General features: G+C 42.4%; 1 protein-coding gene across 5 annotated transcripts in view; it reads right to left on the bottom strand.

The window, feature by feature from the left end:
• The window catches only part of RALGAPA2 (Ral GTPase activating protein catalytic alpha subunit 2), a 332,102-nt gene that overhangs the window by 123,010 nt on the left and 184,753 nt on the right, over nt 1–24,339 (bottom strand). For all 5 annotated transcript variants that reach the window (XR_004032895.1, XM_030825210.1, XM_030825211.1 and 2 more), the window contains 7 exons: nt 23,697–23,755; nt 19,594–19,702; nt 14,153–14,263; nt 12,731–12,799; nt 12,307–12,444; nt 8,813–8,996; nt 312–1,083 (listed from right to left, as the gene is read on the bottom strand). Coding sequence is in view for 4 of the 5 variants with exons in the window: in XM_030825210.1 (XP_030681070.1) it covers nt 312–1,083; nt 8,813–8,996; nt 12,307–12,444; nt 12,731–12,799; nt 14,153–14,263; nt 19,594–19,702; nt 23,697–23,755 (1,442 nt within the window). In the remaining variant the exon portion in view is untranslated. The remainder of the gene's footprint in view (nt 1–311; nt 1,084–8,812; nt 8,997–12,306; nt 12,445–12,730; nt 12,800–14,152; nt 14,264–19,593; nt 19,703–23,696; nt 23,756–24,339) is intronic.

The following is a 24,339-nucleotide window of genomic DNA, read 5'->3' as shown; positions in this document are numbered from 1 at the left end:
AAACAACAACAACAACAACAACCCCCCCTCCACACACACACACACACACACACACACACACACACACAAATGTTTGGTATCTTTTAAAATATCCAACATGTTTGGAATTCAAGCTGCACACCAGTACAGCATAATTTCATTTCTAGCTTTAATTTAGTAACAGAAAATAAGCTGCAAATGTCAAAATAAAGAAAAATCTCCATTATTCTCTCTTCTCCAATATTTTCTTCTTCCCCAACCACAAACTGATAAAAAGAACAAGTACATGAAAATAATGATAAAATAACTGGAGGTCTAGCTTGGATTGTTACCTTCTGTCCCAAGAATTCATTCCCAAGTCATCAAGCAATAACCTGCAGAAATAAAAGGGTCCTCGGGGCTCCACCGGGGAGGGCTGCCCTTGGCTGGTGACTTTCATTGCAGAATCGAAGTTATGACTCTGGATATACTCATCCTCCTGAGCATTTTGCCGCAAAATGACCTCGATGATTTCCTTCTCTTGGTCATAGTTCATGCCACATGGGGGTAGGGAAGGTTCATTTAGATTTAGCTGTGATGGTAAAAGGCATTCAGGACTTGTATGGCCAATGTTTTCAAGTAATTTGTCAAGAACATCATCCCCCTCCTCAACTTGAGAAGAGTCTTTCTGAGGTCCAAATGTGTCATGATGCCAGCTCGAAATCAGAAGTGAAGGATTTCTTCCATTGGGTGCTAAGCAGCCTTCCAAAGGTCCATATAAAACCTTACCATCCCAAGAGTACTTCCCTGAGATATCCCTCACAATTACTCTCACATCAGAGAGACAGCCCACTGGGGATCCCCTTGCCAGTCCTTCTGTGGGTGTCTGAAGGTAGGAGATGAGGGTGCTATCATTAAATACAAACAGCTGCAGGTTTGGGCTTCTGAACACCTCAGAGGACAGCTCAGAGCCTTCCACATGGGCATTGTCATGGTTCTCGCTGACAAGGCTGTGCAGTATGGCAGGGCCCCCACTGAGGGGGTAGTGCCCCAGGTGGTTCACAAGGTGGGCCATCACCATTCGAGCAGTCAAAGGGATCAACTCCAAACTTCTTCTCTTCTTCTCTGTAAACAGCAATAAAGAAACATAAAGAGTCAGTGGTGAATGAAGATTAAAACTCAACACCTTTTTTTTTGGGGGGGAGGGGGCAGTTCCAATATGGTAGATTACAGGCTTTTAGTGTGCCTCAGCCACTTAGAAATAGCAAGATAGTGCAAAAAAGATCAACTCTCTGAGCTTTAATTCAAGAAGGAAAATGGGAATCCACTGGAATCGTGAAGGATGTTCCAGATCTCAGGGAGGACAGTGCAGGCAAACAGCCCCTGTGATGGTATCCAGCTGATAAGAGTGAGTGAAGCCCCAGTACCCGAGAGAGAAACAGTCTCGCTCTGTAATTTACCCGTCCACTGGGGATCCAAGTAACCCAGGCCAAGGCAGAGAATGATGTTTCTCTCAAGCCCCAGAGCTATCTTGGGGAGAGGCTTGGAGGTGCTGAGAGGAAAAGACACCAGAAAAAGCTGCAGGCATTTCCTAGATCTGGGACTGAGAGACTGGAGCACTTGCTCTGGAGTGGGGCAGGGACTTCCACAGCCAGAACTGTGGAAAGTGCCCCAGCAGTAGGCACTGGAATTGTGCTCTTCTCAACTGCAGGCTTGGGGTGGGAGGAGAGAGCTGCTACAGCTAAAGTTTCTCCTGTGCAATGAGACTTAACAGCCAGGGCCAGCTTGGCAACACAGAATCAGTCTGCATGTGTCATTGCTGAGTACACCAGGCTGCTCCCCTGAGATCATGGTGCAGCAGGGCCCTCTCTGTTCCACTCCCAGGCAGGACTCCAGGCAGTAAGAGCAAATCCTTTCCTAGACTGGCAGCCTGAGCTGCCCCAACCTTCCTGTGCACACATCATGGTATAGTAGGGCCCTCTCCACTCCATGCCTAGGCAGATCTCCAGGCATTCAGAACACCTGCTTGCCTGGATGAGCAGCCTGAGCCATGCTACCCTTCCTGGACATAGATTGTGGTGCAACAGGGCCCTTTCTGCTCCGCACCCAAGCAGATCTCCCAGGCATTCAAAGCACCTGCTCACCCGGACTGGTGGTCTGACCTGCTTCACCCTTTATGTAGAGATCCTGAAGCAGGGGGACCCTCTCTGCTTCATGCTTAGGCAGGTCTCCAGGCACTGAGAGCTCCTGCTTGCCTAGTTCAGCAGCCTGAGTCTCTCCATCCCTCCTCTGCTGAGATCCTGGTGCAGGGGAACCAGGGGAACCCTCTCCACTCCACACCCAGACAAATCTCCAGGTATTCGGCACACTTTCTTGCCCAGATTGGTGGCCTGAGCTGCCCCACACTTCCTGTAGAGACTATGGTACAGTGGAGCCCGTTCCACTCCATGCCCAGGCAGATCTCCAAGACTTCAGAGCATCCACTCATCTGAATCAGCAGACTGAGCCAGCTTGCCCTTCTTGTGAGGAGACCATGGTGAAGTGGGGTCCTCTCCACCCCATGCCCAGGCATATCTCCAGGTAGCTGCAGTGCCTGCTCATCTGGGTTACCAGCCTGAGCCACCCCACCTTTCTTGTGCTGAGACTGTAGTATAGCAGAGCCCTTTGCACTCCAAGCCCAGGCAGACTTATAGGTACCTGGAGCACCCAAACCCGCTCTCCTGATCAGGAGTTTAGGTGTCCCTCTGCCTGTGCAGAGAACTAGGGGCCAAGGAGATTTCCCAGCTCCATGCCCAGGCACACCACTGGGCACCTGATGGCTGCCCACTGGATTCTCCTCAGCACTGCTACTTGTGCCCAACACCAGGGGAGCTGTAAATGAGTCTGTCCAGTCTAGCTCAACCCATCTTGCCCCCTGTCCACCCAGGGCTAAGCAGTGAGCTCAGACCACTGTGCACTCCATGGATCACTCCATTGCCTGAGGCAATAGAGAGCTTCTGCTGGTGAACAAGGATCAAGTATACATCTAGCCACCTTGCCCACAGCCAGCTTTTACCCATAAACACCATCTATTGGCTTGTAGGTCAAATCGCATAGCCCAATATAAAACCTGCCGACAGAAGTGTATAGGGCTATGGAAGCAAACCCAGAAGATGGCAGATTGGAGGCAGTGTTAGCATGCCTCTCCTACTGGGAAGGACAGAATAGTGTGTAGAGATTCACATTGTGAACTTTTTTCCAAGGAGCAATACAGGAACTCAACAGGAAAACTGCAAGAATCCACAGACCCTTTGAAAGCAGCAGAAAGAAGCAGAAAGCTGAGGTCTACTCCATGAGACACGTGAAAAACTATAAATCCTCAGAGTGTAAGTCAGGGGAGACTACCTTCAGAATACACATCCCTATGAGGGAATCTGAAAATCCAGGTCATGGGAGAAGGCCTTAACCCTACCCAGAGCTGGAACTGCTTAAGGGAGTGATGAGAAACATAAAAGCAGAAGCAGCAGCAGGAAATGCCTTGCAGGCATTCTCAGTCTCCAGCACGAACTGAGGGAAGCCATACCTGAATATATCTCACAGGGGACCTTGGGGAAGCCAGTCAACCAGCTCAGAAAGGGGTTGCAGGGTGAAAGATGCTCCTAACTGAATTTCGTGATATAATCTCGAGCAGGGATGAACTCCTTTGACCAGAACCGGTGGGGGTGAGGGTGGAGGGGGCAGGGAAGTGCACTGCAGACACATCCGCCTCATGGGCAGACAGGAGGGGCACAGCCCGAAAGCCAGGTGGGAAAGCTTGTGGCCTGGGGCAGATCTGGATTCTGTGTGCAGACTGCCTGGATCTAAACCTGGTGCTGCTAACAGAACACTGAGGGAGTGAGATCGGCCTTGCCAACTGCATGGGGGCTGGGCAAGGCTTACTGCTGCCTGCTACTCTGCACTCCCATTGTGAACTCTTCTGTGCAGCAGAGGCAGTTATACTATCTCTGGAACATTACCCCAGCTGCCTGAAAACCACCCCCTGACCCTCAAAGGAGCCATGACTAGCCCCACTCAAGGAGAGTCAGAGCACAGACCTGCTTAACCCTATCCCCACCTGTTGGTATGTATCCCTGCACCCACCCTGGTAGCTTAACACAAAGGACATAAACTTGTGGGAGCTTTACAGCCCTGCCCATTGCCTCAGAACCAGATTACTTCCCCTAGGCAATTTAGGGCAAGCTCAAATCCCATGGCTAGTACTGCAGCTGGTGCTCTCTTGCAAGCACCAACTCGTGGCTGGAAGCTAGCTGATGCAGCCCACTACAGCATCTACAGGTGGAATAACACTGCCCAGGAAGGAGAAAATGGCTGAATGACCTCAGCTATCACCACTGCCTATAATACTCTAGCCACCAGAGGTCCTGAGCCTGTCCAAGTGAAAGTTAACTACAATTAAAACCAGCATTCAAGAAAGACAGCACCGTAAGCATATCTATAACCAAGGAATCTCACAGAGTCTATGTCACTCCCCTGCCACCTCCATCAGAGCTGATGCTGGTACCCACTGCTGGGAGACTTGAAGAAAAGTCACATCACTGGATCACTTGCAGACATTTCCCAGCACCAGCCTGGAGTGTGGCAGCCCCACTGGGTGGCTAGACCCAGAAGAGCAATAGCAGTCACTGTAGTCTGGCTATCAAGAACTCCTATTCCTAGGGAAAGGGGGAGAGCACCACATCAAGGGAACACCCCAGGGGACAAAAGAATTTGGATGGCAGGCCTTGAGTCCCACATCTTTCTGCTGGTTGGAAGTCTCCTGCAGCAGAGACACAATTGCAGTGCTGGGTGCAGCAGGGAAAGTCTGCACCTCTACCCCAACAGGCAGGCAGCCTTGCATGCTCGTGAAGGGTCATGGAGAAGGGGTCCTTGTTCTCCACCTTGTCCACCACCACAGACACAACTGGAACTTCTCCCATGGGAATTCAGCATGCATGTACCTATAGATAGCCCTCCTGGAACAATTCACGGTGACTGCATCCTCACAGAAGCACTCTCCAAGTTTAGGCTTGCACAAGAGGCAGAGTCACAATTCCTTTCTATATGGAACATCAACATCCCTCATCCCTACAGATGAAAAGAGGTGCCTGTCTAATGTGAATAGCCAAAACATTAGGACAGGAGTGAGGCTGGGAGGTGGGTAACTTTCTTGCTGGCCTGACAGGGGAGCTGGATTAGTTCCCACTCTTCACCCTGATAAAACTCAGTGCATCTAGCTGAGAGATACCCTAACCACATTAATCAAGGCTGGGGCCTCAGCCCACCATTGTGTATTGTATCTAACCACCTGCTGTAGCTGCAACTGGTTTCTATCTAGGGATACTTCCCCTACTGGCCTGAAGCCTGGATCATCAATAGAGTAAGTAAAATACTGGGGAAAAATTAAACAAATAAAAAAGTGCATAACACGGGGAAATGAGATAAGCTTCAAGAGATCCTCGCCATTCCAATTCCACAGGAGACAATGAAATTGCCCACACCCCGAGTACATAACTACTACAATCAGCATCTGAGAAAGTCAGCATACAAAGACTCTCTATAACCAAGAGACTCATATAGAGTCTTCACCCCTAAAAGCAGCAAAATCAAATTAGGCTATAATAAATTAGAAACATTAAAGTCATATCTTTAAGAGGGGGAAAAAAGAAATTAAAAAATATAGTCAAATCAAGAATAAATTCAAGAACAATTTGAAGAAACAGTCTACACAAATGAGAAGGAACCAGAAAATACAGGTAATATGATAAAACAAGGTTGAAAAGATCCCACTAGCTTCCCAGCAATGGATCCAAACCAAGATGAAATCTTTGAAATACCAGATAAAGAATTCAGAAGGTTGATTATTAAGCTACTCAACGAGATCCCAGAGAAAGGTGAAAACCAATATAAATAATTTTTTTTTTTCCCGAGATGGAGTCTTGCTCTGTCGCCAGGCTGGAGTGCAATGGCGTGATCATGGCTCATTGCAACCTCTGCCTCCCGGGTTCAAGCAATTCTCCTGCCTCAGCCTCCCGAGTAGCTGGGACTACAGGCACCTGCCACCACGCCCGGCTGATTTTTTGTATTTTTAATAGAGATAAGGTTTCACCATGTTAACCAGGATGGTCTGGATCTCCTGACCTCGTGATCCACCTGCCTCGGCCTCCCAAAATGCTGGGATTACAGGTGTCAGCCACCACGCCCGGCCACCCTGACCAGAGATAGTTTTGTTATGGATGATGAAGTATGACACCGAGTGAAAAAAAATACCCTCAAATTTGAGCTCTTTCTTGCTTTACCTAAAATACCTACGCTATCACCTTTATTTTTCCTTTTCACTTTCTATATGATGTATCCGCTTAGAAAGGACATGCACACCAATATGTTTTTAAACATCTTGCCTATTTGCTTAGTTAATATGTCAGTGAATTTTAAAAACTCCTTTGTCAGAGAAGTTTAAGCAATTATTTCTAGTACTTTAGAACTATCTTGGGAATGTTTGCATTAGCTCCTGAGGTTTTCTGGAGAACAAATATTCAGGTAAAAGAGTATTGTACATTGAAAGAAAAATGGTGCCAGAATTTAAATGTATATTTTTAGGTTTTTCCTTTTTCAATAACCTATTTATCTTCTGCTATTTTTAAGTGACAACTCATAATAAATGGTGAACCTATTTTAGGGATAGCCATGTTTTGGGGATATACTCATGTGGATGAGTATAAATTAATGACTTTAGGAAAAAATAAGTTAATTTTATTATAAGACATATGAACTTACAGTAGGGAACAACAAAAGAAATAGATTAAGAGTTGTTTCAATTACTTAATAAAAATAATTTATCATTGTGGGGGAAAAAGTAAAGCAGACATTGCAGTTAACAGACAGTGGAGCTCCGGAAATAAACAATTAAATGATTAAATAAATGGAGAACAAATCAAGGGAACAACATGAAAATGAACCATGAACCATCCACCACCAACACAACTCAAAACAAGAGTGTTAAGTCTACTCCACGTCAAAAATCTCAGAGTAAATAATGCATTTTAGGAACTTGGTCATTAAATCTTAGGTTCAAATTCCACCTCCCTTACTTCTGACTTGTACACACCCCTGGGAATATCCCTTAACCTCAGTTTGCTCATCTACAAAATGCAGCTAAAATCAGGACTGCTAGATTTTAAGTCCTTGCTCATGACTGTCACCCCCAGTCCTGTCTTTTTCATCCTCATCTCACCTTCCCCTTCATGTCAGCTCGAACCTTGCTCCAGACTCCGTAGTGCTGCAAGCATACCCCTGGACCTTGGTCCTCCCTCACCCGGCCACTGCCTGCTGTGTCCTTCCTCCTTCCACCAAGGGCCTCACAAAAGGAGTCTGACTCAGGGATCTGACTGTCACTGCACAGGTCCCCTGCTCATGTTATCTGGCTGGACCCACCACTCTGGTGAAAGTGCTCTGGCAAAACCTACCACCAAACACCTAGTTGGGAAATATAACAGCTCCTGTTTCATTCTCACCTTCCCTAAGCTTTCTGAAGCAACCAGCACTGCTGACCTTTCTCAACTTCTTATCTGCTTTCTTCCTTGACTTGCTAGAAATGACTCTTTCTTGGTCCTCTTTCCACTTCCCTGACTTTGCTTTCCTGGTGACATTCCCTCACTCTGCTGTCCTTAAGGATGTTTCTGCCCACAAGGTTCTCGTCTTGGGCCTAGGTTTTTAACTTGTGAAGTCCATATAATTTTCATGGATGATCTAACACTTCACACCTACATCTCTTTAAATTTTTTTTTTTTTTAAGATAGGGTCTCACTCTGTCGTTCAAGCTAGAGTGCAGTGGCGCTGATCACAGCAGCCTTGACCTCACAGACTCAAGTGGTCCTGTGCTCAAGTGATCTGCTCGCCTTGGCCTCCCAAAGTGACGGGATTACAGGTGGGAGCCATCATGCTTGGCCTTCTTCTAATTTTTAGTGTTGAGACAACTGAAGATTCACATGTAGTTGTAAGCAGTAATACAGAGAGACCTCAAATACCCTTCATCTCAGGGTAACATCTTGCATACCTATAGAACAATATCACAGTTAGGAAATTGACATTGATAATAATCCATCTATATTATTCAGTGTTCACCAGTTTTACATGATGCATTTGTGTGTGTGTGTGTGTGTTTGGTTCTATGCAATTTTATCATATGTATAGACAATACACCCACATTCTGACTCCAATTCCAAGGCCCAAAGCTGGGCTCCTATCATTCTGGGGAGAGGGGTGATTAAGTAAGAAATATAGGAGGCTTTAAGTCCTGACAATCCCTATATGCTCTAAAATGGACTCTCTGCTATGAGCAGAGCAAATCTAAAACTGTAGCAAGTAAATTTCCATCTCTTTTTATGATAGTCTCCTAACCTGGAACAATCTATGAGCTCCTTTCAACACCTGCCCACCCTGCTAAGTCTGGCTTAAGTCCTTCTTCATGGAAAGCCCTCATGATGCTACCAGTCCACAATGAGTCCTTCTGGACTTCACTATGTGTTTTCCATTAGATGTAAAGCTCCTTGAGGATAGAAAATGAGCCTTTTTTGTGAGTTCCATGGATCTGAGACACACCTGTCTTCAATAATACAAAAACCATTTGAACTACTAAAATGGGAAAACAGAGGAGAAAAAAAAGAGAAAAAAAGAAGAAACTTCAAGGAAGGCAGAATTTGCCATCACAGAGGACTCCAGGAACTAGGATTTCAACTTCAACAACTAGATTAAAAAAAAAATAGTACAGCAAGCATGGCAAAAGGCTAAATCCTTCCTTTTCCTTCCCACAAGATTTCATACCTGAAAGAATACTCACCCTCTTCAACAGTCAGCAGGTTACCCAATTCTGCGGATGAATGATACTGAACTGGCTCAGAGCTCTTCACATTTGCCAGTGGCAGGAAGGGGTCATAATCCGTGGATGACAAGTCAGCCAGGGTCAGTGTGTAGTGACTCTGTTGGGTGTACGTGCTTGAGCCACACACACAGCAGTGCAGAACCTGTGAAAACAGAAGCCATGTGCACCATGGATGCTACCCACCTCGTGTCCCCTGACAATCTGTCAAACTACTGTAGCACTTTGCAGCTAGGATTCCTGCTTGGTCCTAGCTGGAAATGGAATGACCATTCTTAAATATCTTCTTGCTATTAGCAAATTTATTTTGCTCCTTTCATATCAATGCCAAGAAATATGTTCTCAAGGCAAAAGGAAAGTAAAAGTTAAAAAGTACTTATTCACATTCTGTGTGATTGCACATACCTAAGTCCCCCTCCTGTCCACCAAAGGCGGCACAGGTAGAAGGAACAAATCAGGGGATGAAGGGTAGTGGTGGGACAGGCCAACCACGGTGGAGGGTGGAATGAGCACAACAAGCAGAGACCATTAGTGCACGTCATGACCAGTCATGAGTTTAAATTAGTATAACTCATGACGCCATAAATTGTAAGGGCTAACTTAATACAATTTTTAAATTATTCTTATTTTCACAAGATTAGTTCCTGAAAGTTCACTGGTTGTTTACAAATTGCAGTTGATTGAAGATCTATCTACTCATTTGAGCCTTTGTACACATACAAGCCATGCAAACACAAATCATCTAGAATATGCCAAAATGCATAAATGAGGTAATAATTATAACAGATTTCCCTTTTTAATCATAAATTCAAGATCATCAACTCCAAACACTGATTTTTATAAGAATCAAGGTAATACTTGAGAAAATAAGAAAACACCATTGGGTTAAATATATTTATGTAAAGTAAAGTCACTTTTAGATGACTAGCTTTGGTTTGCTGACATGGCAAGAGGCCTTGTGGTCAGGTACCCTTTGTAAATGGCTACAAAGCACCAAGAATTACAGTTATCAGGGCAACCACTTGACTATGTCCTCTTCCTAGCAAAAAATGCAGTATAGGAAAATCCTATGGCAGCTCTCTTATTAATTTAAAAATTAAGTTGCAATCACTGAATTAATTTCTAGTAGCCAAAATGCAATAAATGTAGGAAATGCACATTAAAACCACATGTTATGTGTAAACTAGCACAACTACTTTGGAAAATTATTTGGTGTTCACCAATAAGGCAGAATACATGTATTCTAGCAACTTCACTCCTAGGTATACACCCAACAGAAATGCAAACGTATATGTACAAAAAAAAAAAAAAAACTTGAATATTCACATTTTATTGGTCCAAAACTCTAACTATCCAAATGTCTATGAACAGTAAAATGGATAAATACATTGTGGTTTATTCTGTGTAATACTATATATCACCAAGAGTGAAAAATCTGCAACTATTCACAACGGTTTGAATAAATCACTCAAAAATAATGTTGAGCAAAAGATGTCAGACAAAAGAGGACATACCGTATGACTCAACTTGTATAAAGTTCAAAACAGGCAAAACTACTCTGCTCTGTTGCACAGGACAGCGGCTATCCCCGGACATGGGTATGGGGCCAGTGGCTACGGGGAGGCACAGAGAAGGCTTCCAGGATGCCAGGAATGTTCTGTTTCCTGATCCGGACTCCGATTTTACAAGCATGCTTACTTGGTAAAAATTCATCAAGCTTTCACTTACAGACTGATGCAGTTTTCTGGAAGCATATTATACTTCAATAAAAAGTTTACTTTTAAAATACAAAACAAACAGTTATTTAGTAAATTTATGAATTTTTACTATGAGGTGACTTTTATAGTGGTAAAGCAATTTTAAGAGAAATCTTTAAGAAAAGAAAGAACTCAGAAAAGAGATTTACATAAGTGATTGTGGCTAATGCAGTTGGCCCAAACTAAGCTCTGTACAGGTTTATAAGCCACAAAAACAACAGAAGTATTTAATGAATCCTAATATAGTTATTAAAATCTTTGACTACTGAAGAAACCACTTAAGAATATACAAATACTTTTTAGTAGAATTTCAACCACAATTAGGTGATTTTGTTTTTTTTTTAAAGTAATAGTTTTAAAAATAAGGCAACAAAGTAATCAGGTGACTTGGACTCTTCTTTATTATTAAAGGTTTCTTACTAAAAGAATAAACCACAGAATTTTCCCTCCATAACAGTAATTATTCAGTGGACATGCAAATGCTAAACAAACAACCAAGGTTTGAGAGACACTGTTAAGACAAATTACAGAAGGATATTATAAGCAATCCAGAGCAAATGCCACACCTAGTCATCAGTGTGTATGTGTGTAGGGGGAAGGGATGGGGGGTTAACTAAGAATATTTTAAATGTTATAAAAATGATGAAGCTAATTACTTTGATGTGACATAGTTCCTTAATTCATTTCTTAAGATTTTTTTGAGGCAAAACGATTACTAAGACCATTAAACCTTTTTCTTCCTTTGATAAACAGATTTTGTCAAACTAATGCTGTATACCAATAGATAAAAGAAATAAGACCTGGTGTTCTATAGATTAGTAGGGTGGCTGTAGTTAACAATAATCAACTGTAGATTTCAAAATAGCTAGAAGAGAATAATTCTAGTGTCCCTAGCATAAAGAAAAGATAAACATTTAAGACAGACATCCGAATTACCCTGATTTGATTACGTGAATGTATTAAATTATCAAATGTACCCTGAAAATATGTACATCTAATCTGTATCAACAAAAATAAATTAATCTTTTTAAAAGAAGCCATTTGCCCTAGGGATAGGGATATAGATATCCCTATAATATGAACAGTTCTTTAAGTAGACATAGAACATGTACCATGAAAATTGAAGAATTCTGATGAAACTGCAGTTGTTTAAAGATTAAAGATGATAGTCATGTAAAATGCATGCATCTTTAACTTGGTAACCACTGCTTCTTTACATCTGTTCTGCCTTCAGTCCTTAAGTTACTTACTTTTTTTTTGTTTGTTTGGGATGGAGTCTTGCTCTGTCACCCAGGTTGGAGTGCAGTGGTGAGATCTCGGCTCACTACAAACTCTGCCTCCCAGGTTCATGCCATTCTCCTGCCTCAGCCTCCGGGGTAGCTGGGACTACAGGCACCCGCCACCACGCCCGGCTAATTTTTTGTACTTTTAGTAGAGACAGGGTTTCACCATGTTAGCCAGGATGGTCTCAATCTCCTGACCTTGTGATCTGCCTGCCTCAGCCTCCCGAAGTGCTGGGATTACAGGCGTGAGCTACTGCGCCCAGCCAAGTTATTTACTTTTTAAGAAAATGTTTAAGCCACCATAAATCCTTTTCAAAAGGGCAATGACAAATAAGTACATGCATAAGACATATTTTGGTGGTTCTCTGGCATATAAACCCACACTTCATTCCCCCAGGCCCAGGTGGAGACTCACCCTGTAGATATAATCCAGCAAGGGGGCTCTGGCTGAATGTTGCTCCTCTAGGACCACCGTGGACACGGGGTGGAGAAGGACACTCACGGGCAATGCCATGCACCAGTCCAAGAGGCAGAGTAGCAAGGACACAATAAACTGGAAGAAGAACATGCCCAGTAACTTATGCTGCAGTCTCTTAAATCTCACTACATGTAATAATAAGAGAATTGTCCCTACACACAGTATTCAGTGGACATGCAGGTGCTAGATAGGTAGATAAGTAAGTAAGTAAATAAATAAATAAGTAGCATTTTCACAAAAAAGACTGTTAAGGCCAATAGAGAAGGATATGACAAAGGATATCACTAGTTGTAACATTATTTATCATTTTACCTTACGTTAAAATAAAAAAACTCTAGGAAAAACTTAATGTGCCACCTACCTTCTTGTCTGTTTCCACTGAGGAGTACTCTGCACTTGGTAAAAGAAAAGCAATTGTGGCCACGAGGATCTGCATAAAAGACAAATCCCCAATCAAACAGACCATATTGTAAGCCTTTGTAAGCCTATGTTAGGAGTCCCACGATGGCCTTGCAACTAAACCCAGCTTGGTGCCAACTCACCAGAGAAAGGTGATACAAAGCAGAGGGCCAGCTGTGTGGTGATCTTGAAAATTAGGGAAAGACAATGGGGCCACATCCAGTTTCTACTCTACTTTTCTGGTTGAAAGATTAGGAGGGAAGGCAGAGAAAAGAGTACTTCTCTCCGCAGTCACATAATTCTGAACATCAGTTTCCACAGTTTTCATAGTGAAGTAAAAAAATACTTCCAAAAATAATTATGAAAATGCTCCCATTTTAGTTTTATTGTAAATTACCCTACGTCTCCACCTGCTGTCCTGGTGTAAACAGCACCCCTTTTATTCTCAAAAGCAGTCCCATTTAGATGATAAATTACATGGTCACCCCAAAACCCTACTTTCCATTTCAGAGCACTTTATGTTCCCATGTCCAAACTCCATTTCACTCTAGGTTACTTAAGGTCAAAAATCACTTGTGCCTTTTAATGTATCTCTGAGAGAACAAAGTGATCTTTCCAGTGAAATCTGTCTAGGGCTGAGAGAAAATAAATCAATATCACTTCTTCTTTCTCTTTGTAATACCTCATGGAGACAAATCAAGTTTCCTCGAAGAGTTACCACTGGATGTATAGGAACAGGGCATGTTTTAAAAGTGCAGCTATAAAAATCAGTAGAAGTGCCTTATCCCATGGACACCTACGGGGGTGAAACTGTCTGCTTGTGTACAGGCAAAGCACACGGATGCAAGTGGCCTTCAGGATATGACTGTTGAGAAGATTCTTCCTAATCCTTCCACCCCTCTCTCCTACCAGTTACCCCCACAAAGGTTATCGTGGTAGCAATCTCATTACAGCCGGTAATCATGCTAGGGCAGAAAGTGTGGTCCAGGGCTTTAGTCTGGGAGAGACTTCTGTTTTACGCAACAGCTGCCCCCCTCCACCCCTCATGGAGGGCATCATAACCAGCTGCCTACTCCTTGTTGGCACCATCCAAATTGCTCTTGATGAATGAAGCCCAATCTACAAAAGGTCTCTTTGTTGTGGTCGTGCCTGCCTTTCAAACTCCCCAAGTATAAGCCTCTGTCTGGAATACTGCTGGCTTCCTTACATAGTGCCTGAAATCACAGCTGAGAAGAACCAGTCTAACTTAATCTTAAAACGAGTGACTTGTGGCAATTTAATAGTCGGTTCTCTAACAATTATTTGAATATCTATAATTAATTAAATACCAAATACAGTAAAAAGGAAATGCTTATGTTTTAGTATTACAGAAAAAAAGACTTACTTCTGCCATTTTCCGAGGCAGAGAGGTTTCAAACATCTGAAGCTTCTCCCAGTAGGAAACCAGCAACTGAAGCACATCGCAAGCTACCTGGGCCACGATTTTGTTGGGAAACTATAAAAGGAAACCGAATCCCAAAGCAGACACATAACTTAACAGGTGCATCATTCTTAAAAGGACAAAATAGTTATTTCTTCTCAGTTCCTTATAGATTACATTTATCTGTTTTGCCTCAAATTGATGAAAAATATGTCCCATTACCAGAGAGTTTAGACATCGTCACATCACCATTTTAAAACTGCCCCTTCTCTAGCCTCACTGTGTTAATTTACATAACGTTCCACAGGAACAAGGAGCTTTCATTTACTCATTTGGAAATTAAAACCATAATTTCAAATTTCTTATTCAGCTCACATAAATCATATTTTTGACAACTAGAGAAAATTAAAATGTACCCCCGTACGCTGAACCTTTTACAAGGATTTTACTCATTCTCTCACTGATAAATCTTCACTGACAGCTCTGCAAGGTAGATGTTATTTTCATTTTAACACATGGAGAAACAGGGATTGATCAAATGGCTTTCTATCCTATGAAATAAAACTTGACCTACATGTATAACATACTAAGAATGTGTAAAATTAGAGTGTAGGAGAAGATAACTAATGAATTATGGTATACTCAATTATTTTGAGTATGTTTCCTGAGGCTGGCATGCGTCTCAAGTCACCACCAAGGGCTGGATGCTTCCATTGATTGTGAAGCAGCATGTCTAAGGGCAGCACCTTCAAGGTCTTACTTTTTCATGCTGGGAGAGCATAGAAGGGATAAGGGCACCCTCTGCTTTCCTCCCTGGCCAGAACATGCGGCTACACCATTATCCATATCTCATTATCTACAGCAGGAAAGGTTCGTCACTGACCCTAGTAGAGGGACACCTCACTCTAAGCCACATGAAGCAGACCATCATCAACGTTTAGTGCCCCAGTGACAAATGTACAGAATAAGGAAGAAGATAAGGGAAAGGTTTTTAATTCTACAGAATAAACAGTTACTGACTACCCCTACCTGAGAGGCACTAGCTAAACCCAGGGCTGTACTCGTTGCACTCAGGGGCTCTTCACAGCCTTCCCTGGCCACAGAGACCCCACATCCCAGATGACCAAATTTCCACTGGCCTTGTTCCATCTCTCACTCAGGCTTGCTCCTGCCCCATGGCCTTTGCACCTGCTCCTTCCCCAACTTTGCTTGGAACACTTAATCCCCAGGTCTGCATGTGGTTTGCATTGTTACACCTTTCAAATTGTGGCACAAAATGTCATCTCCTCCCTGAGGCCACCACACCCCCCCTGCCAAGAGCTGGGTGGTGGCCCACCCCCTCAGCTCTTCAGCTTCATCCTATTCCCCTATTAGATCTCCTTTACAGCATTACAGGCTATCAGCGCTGACCTTTTTGTTTGTTATTTTCCTGCATATATTGTTCACCACTGTAATGGTTAATGCCTAGCATGGCCCCCTTAAAGATGTGCGTGGTGTGCCTAAGATGAAGATGAAACTCTGAGAGAGTGGGAGAACATGAGTGGGCACTGTGTGTGTTGCTGCTGCACCACAGTGGCAGAGTCACCAGGTGGAAACATAAGGCTGGCAAAGCTCTGAACTCAAGAAGCTGGAAACAGACAAGGGAAAATTATGAGAGCCGACAGACAAGACACAAAAGCTATGGGCAGACAGGAGTAGGACATGAGGCTTGGGGGAAAACAGGCAGAGAGAAAGCATCATGGAGGGAGAGGAGAGCTAAGCTGTGCCTGAAGGAATGCAGGGGGGATGTGGGGTCTCCTTCCAGGTATGGGTGGCAGGGCCCAGGCACCAAGATTGGAAAGGTCGGTCGGATACAGGGGGTTGCAGGCAGGGTGGTGTTACTGACATGTAATGAAAGAGGTGGTGAATGGTGGAGATGAAATAAGCCATTCATTTGCTCTCTCACTTCTCCAGCATATAGTCATAGAGCACCGACAGAGTGCCATGTTGAGTGCTCCAGCCTGTGGGCTGCACTGGTCAGCCTGTGCGTGGACAGATCCCTCTGACAGCGGTATGAACAGTAATCTGTGGGGGCCAGTCTAGGACTCGTGACCCTGATCAGGAGGCTCAGTATTGGCAGGGTGAGTGTGTGAGGGATGGACTTGGGCAGTGGGTGGGACGGACCACGGGCATTCAATGGGCATTCAGGAAGTACAGCTGGCAGGACTCAAAGCCAGAAACAACAGAGGGGTAAGGAGAAGGAGGAAAGTCAGTCATATCTCAGAAGACCGAGGTGGGAGAAGGAGCAGGGCTGGGCAGCTCACAAGAGTTGGTGAGTATGGCTGTGGCTTAGAACCACCTCCCCCAACCACCCCATGCCTGCTATCCATCTGCTACCCCACCATAAACAAACCAGCCAACCAACACCTTGCTGAGTGGAATGCTCTGCACATTCATGGGCGTACCTAGGTCACCCTTGCAGGGCATTTCTGAAGGGTTCTTACAAGAGAGGTGGTGCTGGCTTTATGTGGAGCCTGTAAAGCAGGAAGCCCTGCCAGGGCTTGCACTCTCCGCTACCCACAAAGCAGGCTGAGGCTGGGCTGGGGGTGGGGCCAAGGCCCCCACTGCCTCCTCTTTCTCCATTTCTCTCCCTCCTGGCAGAGCCCCAAAGCCTCCTAGAGTCCTCTGTTCTCATAGTGGTGGTTGTTCTCCTCATTCCTTGTAGCAACTCCTTCCCTCCCAGTCCTCAGTTCTTCGATTTATGTGCTACGTCCTTAGGTAAAACAACCCAGTTGCCACAGCAACACGGAAACTAGAGGGAGGCAGGAGAGGAGGGAAGTGGGGAGGGAGGTGTCCTCAGAGACTGGGACTTAAGACAATGAGTTTCCTGTTATTAATAATGGTTAAAGACAGAACAACTTGGCTGCATCCTGATCCCTCTGCTTTCTTAGCAATTCAAGCTGGAGTCAGTTCTTTGACCTTCCTCAGTCCTCTTCTCTTTTGCTGCTATCTAGAGGGGGGAGGATTCAACAGGACAATCTCCATGCTATGCTGGGATAGTGGACAGAGTGAGAGCTCAATATGTGGTAACCGCATTGTTTTTCTGGTGTCTTATATTCTCCCCCATAATTATAGAAAAGTTGCAGAAAGAATATCTATCCCTCTACTCTGTTATCAATTTCTATCTCTTTCCTATATTATATAGAAATATATATACAGTCATGTACCTCCTAAATATGTTTTGGAAACATTTGGTAAGCACCGCATATACAACGCTAGTCCCATAAGCTTACAGTGCCATATTTTTACTGTACCTCTTCTATGTCTAGATATGTTTAAATACACAAGTACTTACCATTGTGTTCCAATTGAATATTCAGTTCCTACAGTATTTAGTATAGTAGTGTGCTGTACAGGTTTATAATCTCAGAGCAACAGGCCATCCCGCACAGTCTAGAAACCATCTAGGTTTCTGTAATATTCTTTATGATGTTCACACAACAATGCAATCACCTAGAGACACTTTTCTTAGAACGTATCCCCATCACTATGCGATGTGTGACTCTGTGTGTCTGTGTGTGTCTATCTCCTTCAATCTAACACACCACTGAGTTATTAACCGTTTTTCCACGTAAGGAGTAGAGATGGGGGAACCACCTTACATTAACTATATACATCTAGATTTAAGAAAAAATAAAAATTTAAAAGCAGATCTTAGAATTGAAAAAGGGTATTTAAAAATGAATTGGGATCTACATTGATCTATAATTTATAGCCAATTTGTTTTCACTTTAATAAATTATATGTAAATATTTCTCCATGGCTTTGGGAGTCAGGAGGTATCCTACACACCTCAGTTGTGCAAAACTCCACACGTGGCCAGAGTGTTCTGGGTTTGGCTTTGGCAAGCTCCTTCGGTTCCTAGTCAGCTCATCTACCTCACTTGTGAAGTGTAGGTGGCACTGACATTTCCCCTCACAGGGCAGCTCTGAGGATTAAACTTGCCGACAAAGGTCAGGGATCAGCACCCTGCTCTGGCTGGAGGGACACTCTTCTGTGATATTGTGGTTGGATAATTTTTCCATTCCTCATCACAGGGATCAGCAGCAAGTGTTTTTCCAGCTCCCATAATACAACCACCACCCTCACCTCCACTCCCAGGTGTTGTGGAGGAGAAATGGCGGAGTATGAGGCAATGGGGGTGGTCAGAGGGTGTACTTGGGGAACAGGAGGCATTCAGTTTGGTCAAGCAGGGGCCAGACGCCAAATCAAGGGTGGGAGACAGCACTGGCTGGTCATCCTATGGGCAGAAGCAGATAATTCACAAAGGGTGGTACAGCGGCTGTTGCTGGCCTGATGGCGACAGTCTCAGGCGTCAGCTGTAAGTGCTGTTGCTATTATAGCTGCGTGTGGCAGGTGGCACAGAAGCGCATGCAGCAGCCTGAATGCTGGTGTTAGGTGGATGGTTCAGGGGTTGAACTTTGGCTCAGTGAGGTGGTCTTCTAGAGCCTTTAACAAGTTCCTTAATGCTCCTGCACCTCAGTTCTTCCACCAGTAAACTGAGGACACTTACCCCTGAACTAAGAACTTCCACAAAACCCTCAGCACAGCGCCTGGCAGAGACCAGGCACTCACCGGTTCCATAAGTGTGATAATGGCAATGCTATTTATTACCACCATTTCCAAGCAGGACCTAGGAAAGGGCCCCGCAGGATTTGAGCTCTCGTTTAGAGGCAGCCTAACAGCATCTGTGAAAGTTCAAGCATGTCTTTAACGCCACACAGATCTGCTTTTATTGCTGGTTCCATCACTTATACCTGTGTGGCCTCGGGCTTGTGACCTAATTTCTCTGAGCCTTGATTTCCTCTGGTATAAAACAGAAATTGCAACATCTATCTTGCAGAGCTGTCTTGAAGATTAACAGAAGTATTTAGAGTTCGCCATTACTCTGACCTAGTGTGAGTGCCCAGTGAATGGCAGTTCTTCTTCTCATTAACAAAACAAAGAGACAAAGATATCCTTAAAGTGCCCAAGATTCAGCCGGATGGTGAACACTGAGGGGCCTAACTGGAAGGTGTGGCGGCCTCTCCCAGGCCTGCTGAAGAGGCCAGAGCACAAGACTCTACTCTCTTGTCACCCCCACCAACAGGTGACAGGTGTCCTCTTTGTGACAGGAGCTTCCCAGCCACCAGAGGAACCCATTTGGCCACTGATCCAGGAACACTCGAGACACTGGTGGCCAGGCTGCAGCTGCCAGCAGGGGAGCATCCGTCGGTGCCCCTCCCGGGAGCCTCACAGCACATGCAATGGGAATCACAATCCCTCTGTCATTTGGGGGATAAAAAAGATGGGGCTAATTCAAACTCAAACTGTTAAATGCCTCAGATATGGCTTAAGATCCAACCAGCACTACAAACTGGTAATACCTTCAGAGTTACTCCTATCACATTGATGGCCTCTTTCACCTGAGGGTGGCTTGTACACTGTGCAAGCTCTTCACATATCCAGACCCCAAGGGAGCAAACGGCAATGCATCTTTTTAAAAAGAAGAAAGCAGAGGAAAACTCTCATGAAACTTAATATACTTTCTCATTATTTTCAAATAACAAAACACTTTAAATCTATTTATACAAAATAGCAAAAATTATAGCTCTATTAGCAGAATGTCTTCTTGAAAGAAAAGATAAAGAACCCTCAATAGGCCAATTTTCAGGACAAATAGAAATACTGATAACGGTTTAGTACTTAAATATTAAATTAAACAAATGGCATATTTTCTGTTAATTGTCACAGCCCATATATATCACTTAGTTTTGTTGAAACTAATAGGTTATTACATTTTACTGTTTCAAGATATTTTTGAGGAAGAATAAAAAACATAAATCTGAGAAAACTGTCAAAAATTGTGTTTGTAATTGTTTTCTTTACCATAATATGCATAATACCTACCACAAACATAAAACAAATGCTATATTTTATTTTAAAGTATATTTAAATACAACTTTCAAAATAAATTTCACTGTTAATTCTTCTAAACAATGTGCTAGGACCAGATATTCTTCACAGAAAGCCGACCATGCTATATACATTTCTATTCTGTTTCTAACTCCACAGAAATTTGGCTTTCTACACTAAAGAAAGAGAGAGGAAGAAGAATTGTCAAGACTTGATGGTTTAGATGCAGTAGGTGTAGGAAAAAGAAGAAATCAAGGGTTTTCTCTAAATTTCTGAACTGAAAACCTGGGGGAACGGTGGGGCCACGTGGTGAGATGAAATCTGAGGGACAGTCAGCTCGGGTGGTCAGAAGGAGACTCAAGGGCTAGTTATGGTTGTGTTAAAACATTCAAGTTGAGATGTCAAGTAGGCAGTTTAATATATAAGTCTGAATATAAAAGGGGCTCACTGAAGAGGCAGGTAAATAAATTAGCAAGAAGATAGTATTTAAAGGCTGATCAGATTAAGAATGCCCAGGAAGTCATAGGGAGAACAGGCCCAGCCCTAAACCCTGAGTCACTCTCACATTCATCAGAGATTAGGTAGAGGAGCAGAGGTCAGCAAAAGGGACAGAAAGGAGAAAGTTCAGTGAGGCAGGAGCAAAATCAGGGAATTATGTTCTGAGGAACATGCACTATTCAGGAAGAGAGTAACGAGAGACTAGCTGTAGGCTTGGTAAGTATGCATGTTCAAATATCTAGTAGAACCTCTACAAGAAAGAAAGGGAGCCTATGATTTAAAAATAACTGAGGTAATAAATAGAATGGAAAAAAAATCCAAAAAAAAAAAAAAGAAGAAGAAAGAAAGAAAGAAAAACGGGATGGGGAAATGAAGGCAAGATAAAGGAGAAATAAAAGAAATATTATATGTTATTTTTAATAGGATCTTTCTTTCCCTTTAAAAATAAAGTATAACATATGATAAAAGAAGTACATCCAAACAGATCAGTAATTATAACAAACAAAAATGAATCTAAAGCTTCAGTTAAAAAATAAAGATGGGATGGGATAAAATTATAAAATCTGGGTATATACAGTTTTTGCATAGACATCTAAAAGAAGAATATAAAAAGGTTAATTAAAAAGAATAGAAAGTATTATTTAACAATAACTAAACCAGTGGTCTTTAAGATAAAAAAAAAATCCTTCTTAGAAATAAAGAGTCACTACAAAAATACAAAATATTTGATTCACTATATAGGACAATTCTAAACTTTTATGCAACTAATCACATAGCCTCAAAATATATAAAGCAAAATTTGACAGTATATAAGGAGAAATACATAAACACACCATAATAGCAGGAGATTTTAACATTTTTCTTCCAGAAGGTGATCAAGCTGATGAAAAAAATCAGACAGGATACAGAATATTTGAAGCCCAGGATTTAAAAAATTTAATAAACACAATTAGAAGACTATGCCCAACAAAGAACAGGGCATACATTTTTTTCAAGTTTATATGGGATACTGACAAAAACTGACTACCTAGTGGGTCATTAAGAAATTTCAACAATTTCAAAGACTGCTGTAAGACATTTTGATCCACAATGCAATTAACTAAGACATCAGTAACAAAAAGATACCTATAGAATTCAGACAAAGTAGTAACTAGCAATAAACATATAGTCTTAAATGTTTATATCTGTAAAGGAGAAATTAATATACTAAATATATAACCTTAAAGGTTAAGAAAATAATATATAACCTTAAAGGTAAGATTGTAAAGAAAGTAAAAGGAAGGATAGAAAAGAGCAGAGAGTGGGAAAAGCAAATATAAAATAGAGAAGTTGAACAAAGACAAAAGTCTTGTCTTTGAAAAGACTAATAAAATTGACAAATCTTTGGCAAGACTAGTTAAAAAATCAGAGGACACACAAAACGTGTCAGAGATTAAAAAGTGGATGTAACCACAGAAGTGAAAGAGATAAAAGATAATAGAGATGGCCGGGCGCGGTGGCTCATGCCTGTAATCCCAGCACTTTGGGAGGCTGAGGCGGGCAGATCATGAGGTCAGGAGATTGAGACCATCCTGGCTAACATGGTGAAATCCCGTCTCTACTAAAAATACAAAAAAATTAGCCAGGCGTGGTGGCAGGCACCTATAGTGCCAGCTACTCGGGAGGCTGAGGCAGGAGAATGCCGTGAACCCGGGAGGCGGAGTTTGCAGTGAGCCGAGATTGCGCCACTGTACTCCAGCCTGGGCGATAGAGTGAGACCTCATCTCAAAAAAAAAACAAAAAAAGATAACAGAGATAACTCATAACTCATATACCAGTATATTTTAAAATTTAGGTGAAACAGGCAAATTCCTAGAAAAGTTTGGTTTATTAGTACTCTCAAAAAATAAAAACGTAGAAGAAGAAAACCTTAATAGTCCTAAAATCACTGAAGAGTGAGTCAGTGGTTAACCTTCTCATCAAGAAAATATTAGACCTAAGTAGTTTTACCATCAAGGTCTACTAAATACTCAAGAATATTAACTCTAATTTTGTAAAAACTCTTTCTGATTAAAGAAAATGAAATAGTACTTAAGTCATTTTGTGAGACTTTATAAAATTATAATCAAACCTGATAAGGGAAGGATGGGGAAGGAAAAGTTATAGGCCATCAATATAAAAGCAACTTTCCTGAACAAAGTATTAGCCAAACCAAGTCTGGTATCACATAAACCAAGTTGAGGTTATCCAAAAATGCAATGTTAGCTTAATATTTGCAAATTATTATCAGTTTAGCTTCTGGTAAAAGCAGACTAGGAAATTTGAACTAATCCATCTACTGAAGATAACCAAAGAAATTAGACAAGATACAAGAGAAAAAAACACTTAAAATCATCAAATAGCTGGTAAGGCAGTGATGAATGATGGGCTGCTGTCTTGGAATGAGACTACAGAGGGAGCAGAGCATGAACCGTTCCTAGGAGGGAGTAAGAGGCTGAGCTGGGCTTCTGGTGACCTTATGGGGTTTGAAATTGAGGATCAGAGACAGGTGTTCCCCTCCTTTAGCATTCCCAGCTTTGGTCTTCACGTTGGGAGGAGAGGCAGAGACTTTTCATCACGTAAGTGGCCCAGAAAACCTCATACATCTTGATCATAGGTTGCTAGCAACCTCAGATGCCCGGCAGAAGCAGCCAAAATGTTTCCAGACACTGCCAAATGTCTCCTGGTGTAAAAGATCATCACTGGTTGAGAGTCACTACCCTACACATACACCATTTCTATAAATATTTGGTTTATATTTTCATTTTCTTTCTTCTTGAAAATATCAGAGGATACATGATTATATTTGTAATCTTGCTTTTTCTCACACAAAATAGTATACTATGTATACTCTTCTGCACTTTACAATTTTTACTTAATAATGACACCTTTTTAAATAATCATGCAAAGCATCTTCCTGGCATCATTCTTCCTATACTTTTCAGTCTGTATAAGAGCTATGTGAAAGAATAAGTGTTTTCTTTTGTAACATTAACTACTTACACATAAATGTGTATCTTAAAATTCTAAAATAGTTTACCTCTTATTCAACATTTACCTTGCACATTCATTTGGTTCTTCTGTGGCATTCTTCAGTAAAATATTTATGAGGTAATGCTAAAAACACAAAATTAAGTAAAATAAAAACTTTGTGTCATAGTTGGTTTCCCACATGTTCTGACCATGTTCCAGGCAGCCAGGAGCTACTGAAGTTCAACCAGGGAGCTCAGAGAGCTCATCTATGAGTGAGAGCCTGGGGGGAGAAGAACACTGGGCTCGGGGGAGTGGGTGGTGGAGGATGGGGGTCTCCACACGGCCTCCCTAGGCCACTCAGCCTGCGGCAGTAGAGCGCTTCTGGTATAAAGCAAATGGACTTCCAGATAGGAAAATCTTGGTTTTCTTTTACTTTAATTGAATTGTATGTTGTACACTGAATTATATACTGTAATTATGTTTTATAGTTTGATTGATTCTGGGATTCTAAAAGCATTTGTTTACCTCAAAGTCAGCTGAGGAGAGAACAAATGCTTACTTTTATTCTCCAATAAATAATTTAGAATCTCAAATTATTAGTAGTATTTAATCAGGCCAACAAGGGGATTGAATATTTGGCTTATTTCCATTATTTCTTATAAATTAACTTGAGGCACTAATGCAGTTAATTAAGCTAATAAAATTATTACAAAGGGTAATTCACTACA

Source organism: Nomascus leucogenys, chromosome 13, assembly GCF_006542625.1.
Source record: "Nomascus leucogenys isolate Asia chromosome 13, Asia_NLE_v1, whole genome shotgun sequence".
Taxonomy (NCBI): domain Eukaryota; kingdom Metazoa; phylum Chordata; class Mammalia; order Primates; family Hylobatidae; genus Nomascus; species Nomascus leucogenys.
Note: the sequence above shows the minus strand (reverse complement) of the source record. Positions and strands in the feature narration are given on the sequence as shown.